General features: G+C 42.4%; 2 protein-coding genes across 3 annotated transcripts in view; both read left to right on the forward strand.

Moving 5' to 3' along the window:
• ttc21b (tetratricopeptide repeat domain 21B) overlaps nt 1-3940 on the forward strand; it is a 10760-nt gene extending 6820 nt beyond the window's left edge. The window contains exons 17-29 of the mRNA XM_031858749.1: nt 459-569; nt 658-796; nt 1090-1196; nt 1280-1468; nt 1670-1780; nt 1887-1968; nt 2072-2222; nt 2303-2464; nt 2565-2760; nt 3028-3252; nt 3420-3540; nt 3632-3699; nt 3783-3940. Of these exons, the coding sequence (XP_031714609.1) occupies nt 459-569; nt 658-796; nt 1090-1196; nt 1280-1468; nt 1670-1780; nt 1887-1968; nt 2072-2222; nt 2303-2464; nt 2565-2760; nt 3028-3252; nt 3420-3540; nt 3632-3699; nt 3783-3860 (1740 nt within the window). The 3' untranslated portion in view covers nt 3861-3940. The remainder of the gene's footprint in view (nt 1-458; nt 570-657; nt 797-1089; nt 1197-1279; nt 1469-1669; nt 1781-1886; nt 1969-2071; nt 2223-2302; nt 2465-2564; nt 2761-3027; nt 3253-3419; nt 3541-3631; nt 3700-3782) is intronic.
• A 780-nt stretch (nt 3941-4720) lies between these two features.
• On the forward strand, nt 4721-12972 carry galnt3 (UDP-N-acetyl-alpha-D-galactosamine:polypeptide N-acetylgalactosaminyltransferase 3 (GalNAc-T3)). 2 transcript variants are annotated; one of them, XM_031858752.1, is made up of 12 exons: nt 4721-4901; nt 5417-5683; nt 5968-6507; nt 7294-7466; nt 8040-8189; nt 8403-8637; nt 8720-8837; nt 8961-9161; nt 10682-10813; nt 11042-11143; nt 11232-11381; nt 11469-12972. In XM_031858752.1, exons 3-12 carry the CDS (start codon nt 6011-6013, stop codon nt 11580-11582), a joined length of 1872 nt encoding a protein of 623 aa, XP_031714612.1. In that variant the 5' UTR covers nt 4721-4901; nt 5417-5683; nt 5968-6010; the 3' UTR covers nt 11583-12972. The 2 variants fall into 2 exon arrangements, with proteins under 2 accessions (XP_031714612.1, XP_031714611.1); XM_031858751.1 differs by lacking the exon at nt 4721-4901 and adding an exon at nt 4918-5240.
• The last annotated feature ends 44 nt before the right edge of the window (nt 12973-13016 follow it).

Below are 13016 nucleotides of genomic sequence, written 5' to 3' on the forward strand. Positions count from 1 at the left end.
ATATAATGATTATTTCGTTCTCTCATCCCTATACTCGTAACAAACAACAAAACACTCACAAAACAAAATCTCATCAGGAAGTTGTTCAACAAGTGGGACACATTGTGCCTGCATTGAAGTGAGTAGAGTTGGTCTGAGATTAAGTCAAAGAGGAGGAGGTATGCATGATTTCATGGAGGCGAGGCGAGCCTCCTAAGGACAGGCATGTTGACACATACTCTGGTTGTGATGATAGGTAAGATGGCGTCATTCAGGGCTAAAATAGATCTTCCCAACTCAACCGTCAGTAATCGCATCCTTATCCAACATTCCCAACAGCTCTTAATCCTAGCCTGTGTACGGCATGTTCACAACATTTGTAAATAAGGAAATGTTATAGACGTTCTGAATAATATTTACAAAACCAACAACAAATTGTGACACCGCTTACCTTGCGATTCTTTTTTTTTTATCCTCAGCCTGAGAAAGCCATTGTTGTTTACGAGCAAGCTCTGAAGAAAAACCCCAAAGATGGTGCTTTAGCCAGCAAAATTGGGAAAGCCCTGGTCAAGACTCATAACTACATGAAGGTTTGTGTTGTACACTCATTTAAAGAATGATAAACATGATTCACTCACAGAAAAAGAACGGTGTTGACACAAGGCTGCTGTTACACAGGCAATAAATTACTACGAAGCAGCGCTGAAGACGGAGCAGCAGAACTTCCTGCGCTACGACCTGGCTGAGCTGCTGATGAAGATGAAGCAATATCAGCGCTGTGAAGGAGTCCTGCAAGGAGCTCTGGCCCATGAGCCAGGTACTTTAAGACGTCACAGTATTACACACACATACACACAGTGAACTGCTGACGTCAAACACACCACAAGAGAATCTAGTCATGATGACAGTTTGTGCGCTGGCTAATACTGTATAAACAACTTGATGCACTTATAGAGAGAAATATCAGCAAATATTGTAAACTGCTTTGAATCTGTAAAGCTAATTAAACCTTATTCCTACTTAGTTTTACTGATTGTTTTGAGCTGTCAATTGTGTTGTTGCCTTTTTGACTACTTCTTTTTCTTTCTTTTTTTCCTGGAACGTACCAAGTGAACGAACTGCTTGCACTCTCAGATGATTGCCGCTATCTGGTCCTGTTGGCAAAGATCCAAAATAAGGTTGACAAAAATGAGGAAGCTTTACTTTCCCTACAAAGAGTAAGTGGTTGCAGTCATGTGGCTCACTTTGTCATCTTTTCACATTTTGTATGAAATTATTTTGCAATTTTTGCTCCGTATAGGCCCGGGATGTGCAGGCCAAGGTGCTGAAGCGGGTGCAGTTGGAGCAGCCTGACGCCGTCCCCACGCAGAAACAGCTTGCTGCCGAGATCTGCGCTGAGATCGCTAAACACTACACAAGTCAGAGGGGCTATGAGAGAGCAGTCAAATTCTACAAAGAAGCTCTTGTGTATTGTGAGACTGATCGCAAGGTCAGTGCAGCCGAATCAAAAACGTCCTGTGTACTCCCTGCAGCTGTGGTTAACAAGCACTGGGATCTTTTAGAGTCTGGTGCTTGTGTTTGTGATCTTAGTTGTTGATAGTTAGATTTGAAGGTCTGATTTATCCACCCTACATTATCCCACCAAGAGTGTTGTCACATAAATTCAAGTGAATGCACTCGCTCTTCCTAGGTGATGCTGGAGTTGGCACGGTTGTACCTTACTCTAGATGAGGTCGACGCTTGCCAGGAGCAGTGCAGCATCATTTTGAAGAGTGACCAGTTTAACGAAGATGCAACTCTGGTTTGTTTTGTCTGTCATTCACCACAGTTTTGACCGTAACCTTTTTTTGTTTTTTTTTTTTGGAACGTATTCTTAGAAGTCATTTCTTACATATGTTTGTCCTTAGATGATGACTGACATTATGTTTAGGAAGCAGGACTATGAGCAGGCAGTCTTCCACTTTCAACAACTTCTGGAGCGCAAACCAGGTGCATTCGGGCCACGTTTCAAAACATTTGCGGTAAATGTGAATTGATGATTTGACCTTTTTTCTAAATGTTAAGCGTAATAACTTACACCTGTTGCTTTCAGACAACTACCCAACACTGTCACGTCTCATTGACTTGTTGAGGAGGGCCGGCAAGTTGGAAGAAGTTCCCAGATTTCTTGATATGGCAGAAAAACATTCTTCCAGGACAAAATTTGACCCCGGGTTCAACTACTGCAAAGGACTGTATCTTTGGTAAGTTTGGAGGAGCGTTTGCTCGAAAAATTGTGAAATCCGTTTTAAAATTTGTGGCTCAACATGTGCTTGCTGCTCAGGTTCACAGGAGAACCTAATGATGCTCTGCGGCACTTCAACAAAGCCCGGAAAGACAATGTTTGGGGTCAAAATGCCGTGTATAACATGATTGAAATCTACCTAAACCCTGACAATGACACCATGGGAGGAGAAGTATTTGAGAATTTAGATGGTGAAGTAGGGTGAGTGGCAGTAGAAGCATACTATGAATCTATACAGTATATCTTCTTTTGTTTAAAATCCACAGACTTCCATCTAATGCTCACCTCTTTCTTTCACCAGGACCTCCACGGAGAAGCAGGAGTCAGAGCAGCTTGCTGTGAGAACAGCGGATAAGCTGCTGAAGGAGTTAAAGCCTCAGACATCAGGAGGACACACACAGCTCCGCATCCTGGAGAACTACTGCTTTCTGGCCACTAAACAGAAGGCCAATGTAGAGAAAGCCCTTGGTGTTTTCACAGAGATTGCAAACAATGAAGTAAGTAAACCCCATTTGGTGTGCAGTTAGAGTACTCTCTTGTGTAAATACACCCACACCGGGAGCTGTGCATTAATTCAGGCTCCCTCTTAATGTCAGTCATGGAGTATAGTATAGTCATTGCTTGTACAGGTGTATAACTGTTCTGTGAAAAGACCATTAAGAGGGAAGTCGGTATGGTTTAGGTGTAAACAAATGGAAGTGGGATAGTGGGGGAGGTGCTGTCAGGCTGATCCTGTCTAACCAGGAGTCTTTGGTCGAATTCAGAAAGAACACGTACCGGCACTGTTGGCCATGGCGACAGCTTATATGATGCTGAAACAGACTCCCCGAGCCAGGAACCACCTCAAACGCATAGCTAAGATGAACTGGAATCTTGTTGACGCCGATGAGTTTGAGAAGAGCTGGCTGCTCTTGGCAGACATCTACATCCATTTGGGGAAGTACGACATGGCCGGGGACCTCTTGAAGAGGTGCCTCAATCATAACAAGGTCAGCCGGAAAATATTGTCAATGTTTGAATGTTATGTGGTTTACAAGGCGGTCCAATTCACACTGAACATTTTCCCCTTATTTTGAAAATGTGCGTTACTATGTAATGTAGAAGCTGTCTTTTATGTAAATTTCTTTGTGATAATAATTGCACTTCTTTTCCACAGTCATGCTGTAAGGCTTATGAATATCTGGGCTACATAATGGAAAAAGAGCAGGCATTCCGTGATGCAGCTCTCAACTATGAACTGGCTTGGAAATATGGAAATCGAACTAACCCAACTATTGGTATGTCAGCCAAAATCCATTTCTATTTATACGGAAAAAAATGGATTCTAAAGATTATATTTCCAACATGCAATGTCTCTTTTTGTTTCAGGATACAAGCTGGCTTTCAACTACTTAAAAGCAAAGAGGCATGTTGATGCCATAGATGTGTGTCATAAGGTGAGACACCAGTGGATGTTCACAGTTTTAGAGATTTGATCTTGTTTTCATCCCGGGGATAATCTTTTTGCTTCCATCCACAGGTTTTGGCTGCTCATCCAAATTATCCCAGAATGAGAAAGGACATCCTGGACAAAGCTCGTGCTGCCCTGAGATCTTAGTGTTGGAACTGTGTGTGTGTGTGTGTGTGTGTGTGTGTGTGTGTGTGTGTGTGTGTGTGTGTGTGTGTGTGTGTGTGTGTGTGTGTGTGTGTGTGTGTATGTGAAAGAGAGAGAGAGACAGAGAGAAATAGATGAAGCCAATGTTTCTGTAATAAAATGTGTTACTTTGATTGAATCCACTTTTATTGTTTGGCTTTATGTGTCAAGTTAAAAAGAATGTACATGTATTTGTAGTATTTCTTTGGGGAAAACTTCTTTAAAAACCTTGCTATGTAAATGTGAGTAAATGAATAGTTGGGTGCTGGCAATCCTGAGGGAAAACCTGCAGTGGAGTTCAGGCACTCAGCTGAAAGCATTCTTTCTTTTCTTGCAAAACCTAAACATGTCAACTGGTTTTGGAGCATAAAAACAAGGGGTCTTTAACATTTATGTTGAAGCTTTATTTATCTGGAATGGACAACCTATTTTTAATTTGATACATTCCATATTTACATTGTCTTTGAAACTATTACCTACAGTTTATTTTAATAAAAATCGATATTGAAATATTTTGTGATGAATATTAGGATGTAGATAAATATGTATATATGTTAGTGTTAAGCTAATATTTGATAAATATCAAATAAAAAATATTCTGCTATATGATTGTGTCTTTTTGACCTGCTTTTTTTTATTTATTTAATTGCGTTTAAAAACACATGAACTCTCCCGATTAAGACGGTTCTGAATCGACAATTTACATCATCAAACAAATGTCACATAGTCAAACATTTACAAGCGTGACTGGAGAAAAAGTAGAACACACAGTGGACATTTTAATGGACATAATAAAGTGGAAGCCTGCAGTGGATAGGAAGTGCCGGGAAACACAGTCACTACAGATGGAGTCACTGTGCAAGTCAAAGGCTGCAAACTGCACTGAGCAGGCTCCCTGCTGCTGGAATCCGCGTCTTTACTCCCTCAAGCATCCAACTCTTTATGAAGACCATCCGCTGTGGGGGACCGGGGAAATTAACGGATTAGATAAACCACAGTCCGCTGGTGAGTGTCATCTTTTACAACTTTTCAGTACGGACGCTCGGGCAGTTTCGCTTCCATGTGAAAGAACGCGTAACTTTCACCAGTGCGCGCTGGACCATGTGCGTTTATACAGTTTGTGTTCGCGTTCATAATTGAATCTGTGTGCAAGATGTGGTGGTCTCTCAGAGAACCGGATTGGATGCGGTGGGCCGTGTGGTGGGGTACAGCGCGTTCCTACGTTATTTGTAACCCAGCAACTGTCCCAGTGAATGACCAGTTGAACAAATCCTATTAATGGCACCATTATTGAATCTGAGCAACTCGGTGGACACCACACTCTGCAATAGCCCTGAAGTCAAAGTGAGTGCAGACCTTATAGTTTATTTAGAGGTTTATTGCGAAAGTATTTAAATCAGCAGAGATTTTGCCATGTTTTTTTTTAACAGTTATCACATGGCTGTCATTTTGCAAGAATAACAGTGCAATCGCTATACTTAACGGGATATCGTTTCGTGGTTTTCTCAAATGTATTCCAGGTATGGATTGTGACACGCAGAAGTTCTCTGTGCGCAAGCGCGCCAGCACGTCTCCTCCCTCTACCTGAGAGGAGCGCACCTGGATCCAACGAGACGGAAGTTCTGTGAAAGCAAAGAGCAACTCTTTTTGTCTGCGCGAAAAAGTTTCTGTGGAGTTCAAGCAGCCGACAGAAGATCTACAGTCGAAGCAGGATGTCATTGGTTGAAATTTTCAAGAACAATTTAAAGGTCTTTTCGAACCGAAGTCTGTAGTTGAGCGACTGAATGGTAAGTGGTCGTTTTCTAAAGGATCACAGAAGACGATTTAAGCTGTGATTTGTATTTGGTAGCAGACTACTTTTAGCTTTACCAGGGACTGCTACTCACCTAATTAGTTTTATTTCAAAGACAAAAAATATAAAAATCTTGAAGTAGCCATTAAGATGTTATTGTATTGACATGGAACGTACCATTATGTTGTATTTTTCTGAACCCCCAGTGTCTTAGATTTGACAATTACATTAATGCTAGTTAATCATCATTCAACATCTGAATATATGTATTGATTACAGCTGAATGTCAGCCTGATCGCAGCCTGCTCTCCATTGAAGAAGAATGAAAGCTCTCCGTAGAGTGCTCCGAAGGCGATTGCACCCAGTTAAACTGGCGATAGTGGCCCTTGTCTTTGTCACATTCGTGTTCCTCATACAATGGGAAGTTGGGAGCCCAAGCCAACAGGAGGACCCGTGGCTGAAGGAGATGGCAGTGAAGCGGGATGCCATGCTGGGCATGGTGATTGGAGCTGTCAATAACTTCAGGGATGTGATTCCAAAGATGCAGATCAGAGCCCCAGTACGTCAGCCGGACAGAGCAGACGGTGTGTCTTGTCTGCCAGGTCACTACACTGCCGCTGAGCTCAGGCCAGCTCTGGAGCGGCCACCTCAGAACCCTAGTGCTCCTGGAGCAGCTGGGAAACCTTTCCACGCAGACTCACTGAACCTTGAGGAGCAGAAGGAGAAGGAGAGGGGTGAAGAGAAACACTGCTTTAACCTGTATGTCAGTGACCGCATATCGTTGAGCAGAGACCTCGGCGCAGACACGAGACCACCAGAGTATGCCAATTTTTTACAATCTTTACACTTTTGGTAAAACTGTTCAAAATATGTCATGTTTACCTTTTTTTTATACTCCAAATGTGCAAGAAAGCTCAATGTGATCATTGTGTTGTTGAACATAGTTGACCAAATAATGTTCATTCGTTTTCCAAATGATTTTTCTTTCGTAACGACATGTAATTGCACCACCTAGTGGGTGTGAATGCAGCTGTGGTGCTGTACAAGAAGTACTCCTCTTTCCCTATTTACTTCTCCATGGATTTATGTACTGGCCCGAGAATATCATTTCAACTCACAGACTGACAAACACCTGAACAGATTAGTGTAAAATAGATGGGGTCTAACCCAAACACATTGATCTGATTTGCTTTTTGCTGCTGGGGAAAAACTCTGGCAGAAACCACCGAGATGATTGTACTGACTGGGGCTTTGTTTCAGCATCCCTGCCCAGTTACTGTGGCCAGTTCAGAAAGCAGCACAGTTGTGTTTGGCAAATTACAGTACATCCAATTGCATGTAAGTCCAAGAACATGTCAGGAGATAGCCGGTACATGACACAGACATAAAGCCTGTCCATGTCTTGGCTATCTTTTTATGGGGAATTACAAAGTCTCTCCCGCTTTGATATGGCAGGTAGTTCAAAGGCTGCCACACATGCAGTGTCGTGGCTGAAATGGACACCCCACAGGGGAGAGTCTGCAGATGTAATAACTACACTATTGTGCAGCTCAGGAACTGTACAGGACAGTTAGATCTTTGTGCTTTTTCTCCTTCTTTCTGCAGATGTATTGAGCAAACCTTCAAGCGATGCCCCGCCCTGCCGACCACCAGTGTTATAATTGTGTTTCACAATGAGGGTTGGAGCACCCTGCTAAGGACGGTATACAGTGTCCTCCACACCTCCCCTACTATTCTCCTCAAGGAGATCATCCTGGTGGACGACGCCAGTGTTGATGGTAAAATTCAATAGGGCCCTTCAGGGCTGCTCGGCTCTCTTTGATTTCATGCAGCATGTTGGGTGGGCAGCTCTTTGGTGTGCCACATAATGTTCAGAGAGGAGCCTCCTGCTCCTTTTGTGGCCCATGAACCGGGTTACGACAGGAAGCGAGGGGCTGCTAGTGAATACTTTCCTAAGAGGAATGAGCAGCGGTTGTGCTTAGAAAGTAGTCTGCGTTAACCGTTTTAAACAGGTCTGATGTAGGAAGGAAACAAAACGCTGGGCAGGGAAGGCAGTCAATCTGACTCACTAAGCTCAGTTATTTGTAAGGAGCAGACCACAGACAGAGAGGCCTGCTGTACAGCAGCTCTCCTGACAGCCAGCCATGTTGAAGATGAAATCAAGACTCCTTTTTAATGAGCTTGAGTCTTACCTTCCAGGCTGAGAGCTGTGAATATTGTCTATTCAGCAATACTTCTGACTATATCAGACTGTACAAGAATCACTCATATGTTATTTCGTTGTACTTTTCACAATGTTCTTCTCAATCTCTAGCTTTACTCTATGTCTAATGGAAATGTCGTACTTTCAGATACGTTGAAGGACGGGCTGGATGAGTATTTGAAGCGGCTGAGCATCGTTCGAGTTGTCCGCCAGCGAGAGAGAAAAGGACTCATCACCGCTCGGTTGCTGGGTGCCTCCGCGGCCACCGGTGACACTCTCACCTTTCTGGACGCCCACTGTTAGTCAACACCCCTGACGTAACTCACAGATTAAAACCAGTTGCATGCCAGCCACACCCTGACTTACACACCCACAGCTCAGCAGCCTCATGTGTGCTCTTTTTAAAGTCCTTGGCAAGGGCGTGATGCCTTTACGTTCCAAAATGTGTCACTCATTTGGTATTGTCAAGAAAAATATTGTGGTGTAATGTCTGATTTGCGTGTGTTAACAGGTGAATGCTTTAATGGATGGCTGGAGCCCCTTCTGGCCAGGATAGCAGAGAACTACACTGCAGTAGTGAGTCCTGATATAACCACTATTGATCTCAATACCTTTGAGTTCATAAAACCGTCCCCACATGGCCAGAACCACAACCGGGGAAACTTTGACTGGGGCTTGGCCTTCGGCTGGGAGAGCCTACCAGATCACGAGAAACAAAGGAGGAAGGATGAAACATACCCCATCAAGTAAGCAAAAGACATCAAGTGTATTTTAACTCTTGTTGGTTGTTGGAAATCATTGAAAACCTTCACGAAATAATTTCCATAGGACTCCCACATTTGCTGGTGGCCTCTTCTCCATCTCAAAAGAATATTTCTACCATATTGGAAGCTATGATGAAGAAATGGAAATCTGGGGTGGTGAGAATATTGAAATGTCATTTAGGGTAGGTCTATCTCGTTTTACCTGTCGAATCAATATCACCACTATCCAAACAGCTGCCTTAAAGGCGTGTCTTAACTGCATGTCATTTTACATCTGTTTGTGCTGTCTCCCCTTTAACTTGCAGGTGTGGCAGTGTGGCGGACAGCTGGAGATCATCCCTTGCTCTATTGTTGGTCATGTTTTCCGCACAAAGAGCCCCCACACCTTTCCCAAGGGCACACAAGTAATTGCTCGTAACCAGGTTCGACTGGCTGAGGTCTGGATGGACGACTACAAGGAGATCTTTTACCGTCGTAACCAGCAAGCTGCACAGATAGCAAAGGATGTACGTAGTACACACACACACACACACACACACACTCCCCTTATTTAACCTTTCATTTATTAGGATAATCTCACTGAGATTTAGAATCTCTTTTGCAAGGGGGTCCTGCCCAAGATGGCAGCGTAAAAGTTTCACCTGGTAAAAGCGTCGCTTCAATTCGTTTTTCCTACCAGCATAAGAAAAACAGTATTTGTTTCTGTTGTAGAAACCTTTTTTTTGTAAGAAACTCAATATGATGTATAAAAGATAGATTGTCTTCTCGAAAAAAAGTTCGATGATCAGATTTTTGCAGTAGCCATCTAAGGCACATCATCAGCTGGCTTCTGTGACAGAATTACACACCGTAACATTGTACTATTGTAATTGTCAATGCATGATTTCTGTAAATTAAACACATTCACTGAGAAGGAGAGAATTAGATAACCAATTAGGGGCTGAAAGCTGTTAACATACAGAGAAAAATGGGCCTGAAGGACATCAGCTCTGGTAAATGACTCGGGCTCTCAATGTTTCCCAACATGTGGTCCCGGAGGTGCCATAAATGGTTCCCTCAGGGCTGTACCTCACCCGCTGGCTTTAAACAGACACACCGTCGTCAACAGCTTCAAGGAATGCACTGTATTAGTTATCAGTGTGCCCTAGTGTGAGCAGCATCCTCATCATTATAGTAAGTGCTCTCATTATTCAAGAGCATTAGGTGCCTGCAAACCCTTTTAAATGTGCCACTACGCTTCCTTTTTAAAGGTGCTCTGGTTTAATACTTGTCTGTTGTTAATTTGTTCAACAAAGGAGTCATTAGAGCACTGGAACACAGTCATTGACTGTTGGAAAGTAGGGCGATGATGAAAGTAAGGAGAGTAAAGATAAAAAATAAAAGTGTCGATTTTTTTTCTTTTTCTTTTAAGTATTTGTTTTTTGCGTCGTGTTTTATTTATGTAATTGGAGGGTTAGGGTTTAGTACATACATTCACATCACCCTCAGGTTTGTAAGCTAGCACTACCATCAGGTCAAATATTCTTACTACAGCGTACTTTACTTTAGGATCAAATAACTGCAAAACTAATGGCATTCCCATCAACCTCAGGTGTACTGTATTTTGACTTCAGTGCTAATTAGCAAATGATAGCATAGCAATTTGCCAAACTCAGAAAGTGCACATGGCAAGCACAGCCTTACAGAACCAGTATTGTGGCTGTAGGCTCTTAGTGTTGTTGGTCTGAAATCTTGTTTTTGCATGCTTGCGTTGTCTTCAGACTTTGAGCTCTCCATAAATCTTAATTTCTGTGTGGATGGCAACCTTTAGAGAAATATTTGAAGAAACATTGACTCTTTCAGTGCATAAACAGCACTTCCAGATTCATCTGGAAAACAGCTACACAGCCTTTGCTAAGTCATCTTATTCTATACCTGACATTTCTTTATCAGGATGCTAGTATCCAACATGCCTGCAGTGTGTTGTTGTGTTGACGATCAATGTAAAGGAACTGCTTTGCTCTCCTGCCTGCCATTGTTTCAACAGAGGGCCTTTGGAGGGATCTCCAAACGCGTGGACCTCCGTGCGCGGCTGCAGTGCAAGAGCTTCTCGTGGTATTTGAAGAACGTTTATCCAGAAGCCTTCATGCCTGATCTCAACCCACTCCGCTTTGGCTCAGTAAGATCACACACACCTCACCACCAGCTCGCCTCTTTCCAAACCTCAGAGCCCTGTCTAGCCACTGTGGGTTTCCACTTGGGATCTCCAGATGGTACTGAACAGTTCCAATTTGACACCACTAAAAGCACTCCAGAGACCAAAGTTGTTTGAACAGCTTGCATTGGATGTTGGTTTTTCATTTTGTTTCCTCCCACTGCTCTCCCCTTCCCTGCTCTTCCTCTGTAGGTGAAAAATGTCGGCAAAGACTCATGTCTGGATGTTGGAGAGAACAATGAGGGTGGGAAACAGCTGATCCTTTATCCATGTCACGGACTCGGAGGAAATCAGGTCAGTCAGAGAATGTACCCTCTATCTCTGACATTTAATTCACTTTAATTGCAGAGGTTGATGGCATTTTCTGTTTCCTTCGCTGTAGTATTTTGAGTTCTCCACACATCACGAGGTTAGACACAACATTCAGAAGGAGCTGTGTTTGCACGGGGCAAAGGGGACTGTGAAGCTGGAGGACTGCCAGTATAAAGGCAGGAGCACATCTGTAGGAGCAGAGCAAAAATGGGAACTGAAGGTGAGTTTTCTCTGCACTGATGTGTGATTTTTAGATGCTTGGGTTATCTTTTTAGGAAAGTAATAGTTTTCTCTTCTCCTCGCATAGAACCAGTTATTCTACATGCCAGGATGGAACATGTGTCTGAGTGCCCGTCATGTGCACCCCTCTCTGGCCCTCTGCAACTCCTCAGACAGATACCAGCTCTGGTCCTTCGTCTGAGTGTGCAAACTACCACTTTGCAAAATAGCCAGTCTATGCATAGACCTAGTAGGACACAAGTATACTACACTGTATGCAGTTAACATACAGTGTTAGATTAATGACAGTTAGTTTTAATTTATTTTTATACATAGAAGAACTGAACTGCTGCTGCTGCTGGGAAATTTGGACTTTGGGAGAAACCACAGTGTGCCACTGCTGGAAGGAAGCATTGAACTAATGCTCCCAATCAGACTGAACTGAGATTTTTTGGAACAAGTGCCTCTTTTGTGTTTGAGATGTATTCACTACTCCAAGTCTTCGCAAACAACACATGCAGTATTGGGTATATACATTTTTTTGCATTGAATTTAAAACAAAATTATACAAACAAAATACTGTAGATGAAATATATATATAAAACAAGGGGTTGGACAGACAAAAATCCAAAATGTTATGCACCAAAGAGACTGGAAATGAAATATGGGGTGCATTGTCCCCTTTTTTAAAATGACTTTTAAATAATGCAAAACCTCTTATTTGCTATCATCCAGTGCCTTAAATGTAGTTTTATACTGGGTGGGTGGAGTGGAGGGAGGGGCGGTGGTGTGGGAGGATTGCTGCAGTTTTCTGTTGATGCAGAATAGAAGTTTCTACAGTCTTGTGATCGAAAGAGTCTTCAAATCAGGATTGGAGTCAATACACTATGATTAGATTTGCTGAGATTAGGAAACTTTTGCAGGAGAAAGATATGTCTATACACTTGTTGCCAGTTTGTTAGGTCCACTTAGCTACAACTAATGCAGTCTAATACATAGACATGAAAAATGATCATTTGAATACCAGTTTGGACTTTCATTATGAAAGAGAGTGAGCTGGCCCTTAAACACAAATTACATACAAATAGTTTGTACTTCAGGTGTTTTTTTTTTTCAAGTGATCATTACATAAGAGAAATGTAGGTTATTGTTGATGATTGAAATGCATTTTTATTTGACCTACAGTCAGTGCGTTACTAACAACATACATGTCAAACGTCATGACTGATTTTTAATATGAATCGTTCTCTTTTAAATAGCGGCATTGTTAATCTGTATTATTTCAAATTTTATTCTCTGATGTTTATCAAAGGGGAACTTTTAATGTGAAATGAATGCACCGAAGGAATTCTATTTGTTGATCAAAGGTCAAACTGAAACGCTCCCTCTACATCTAAACTGTAGTCCACTAATGAATCTCTGGTGCAGGCACTAGTGTTTACATGGCTGGGGATCAGTGTAAATACCTTTTTAAAGCTTGAGACTGGGTGAGAAACGGATAAAATGTGTGTATGCTTAAAATGGAAAGTGTCTGTTTTTGTCTTGATATTAAGAGGTCTTATTTTTAGGTCAATAAATTAAGTTGAGTAGTACTCAGAGCCACTTTGTCTCATTTCTCCCTGTGATCTGCAGAGGG

The sequence above is a fragment of the Anarrhichthys ocellatus genome, unplaced genomic scaffold (genome assembly GCF_004355925.1).
Source record: "Anarrhichthys ocellatus isolate YVR2014 unplaced genomic scaffold, GSC_Weel_1.0 scaffold20, whole genome shotgun sequence".
Lineage (NCBI taxonomy): Eukaryota > Metazoa > Chordata > Actinopteri > Perciformes > Anarhichadidae > Anarrhichthys > Anarrhichthys ocellatus.

Coding starts and splice junctions, on each gene's coding strand:
- galnt3 (XM_031858752.1), top strand. CDS start 6,011: ATGAAAGCTCTCCGTAGAGTGCTCCGAAGGCGATTGCACCCAGTTAAA. Junction 7,467..8,039: donor GGACGACGCCAGTGTTGATG/GTAAAATTCAAT, acceptor TCGTACTTTCAG/ATACGTTGAAGGACGGGCTG. Junction 11,144..11,231: donor ACGGACTCGGAGGAAATCAG/GTCAGTCAGAGA, acceptor CCTTCGCTGTAG/TATTTTGAGTTCTCCACACA.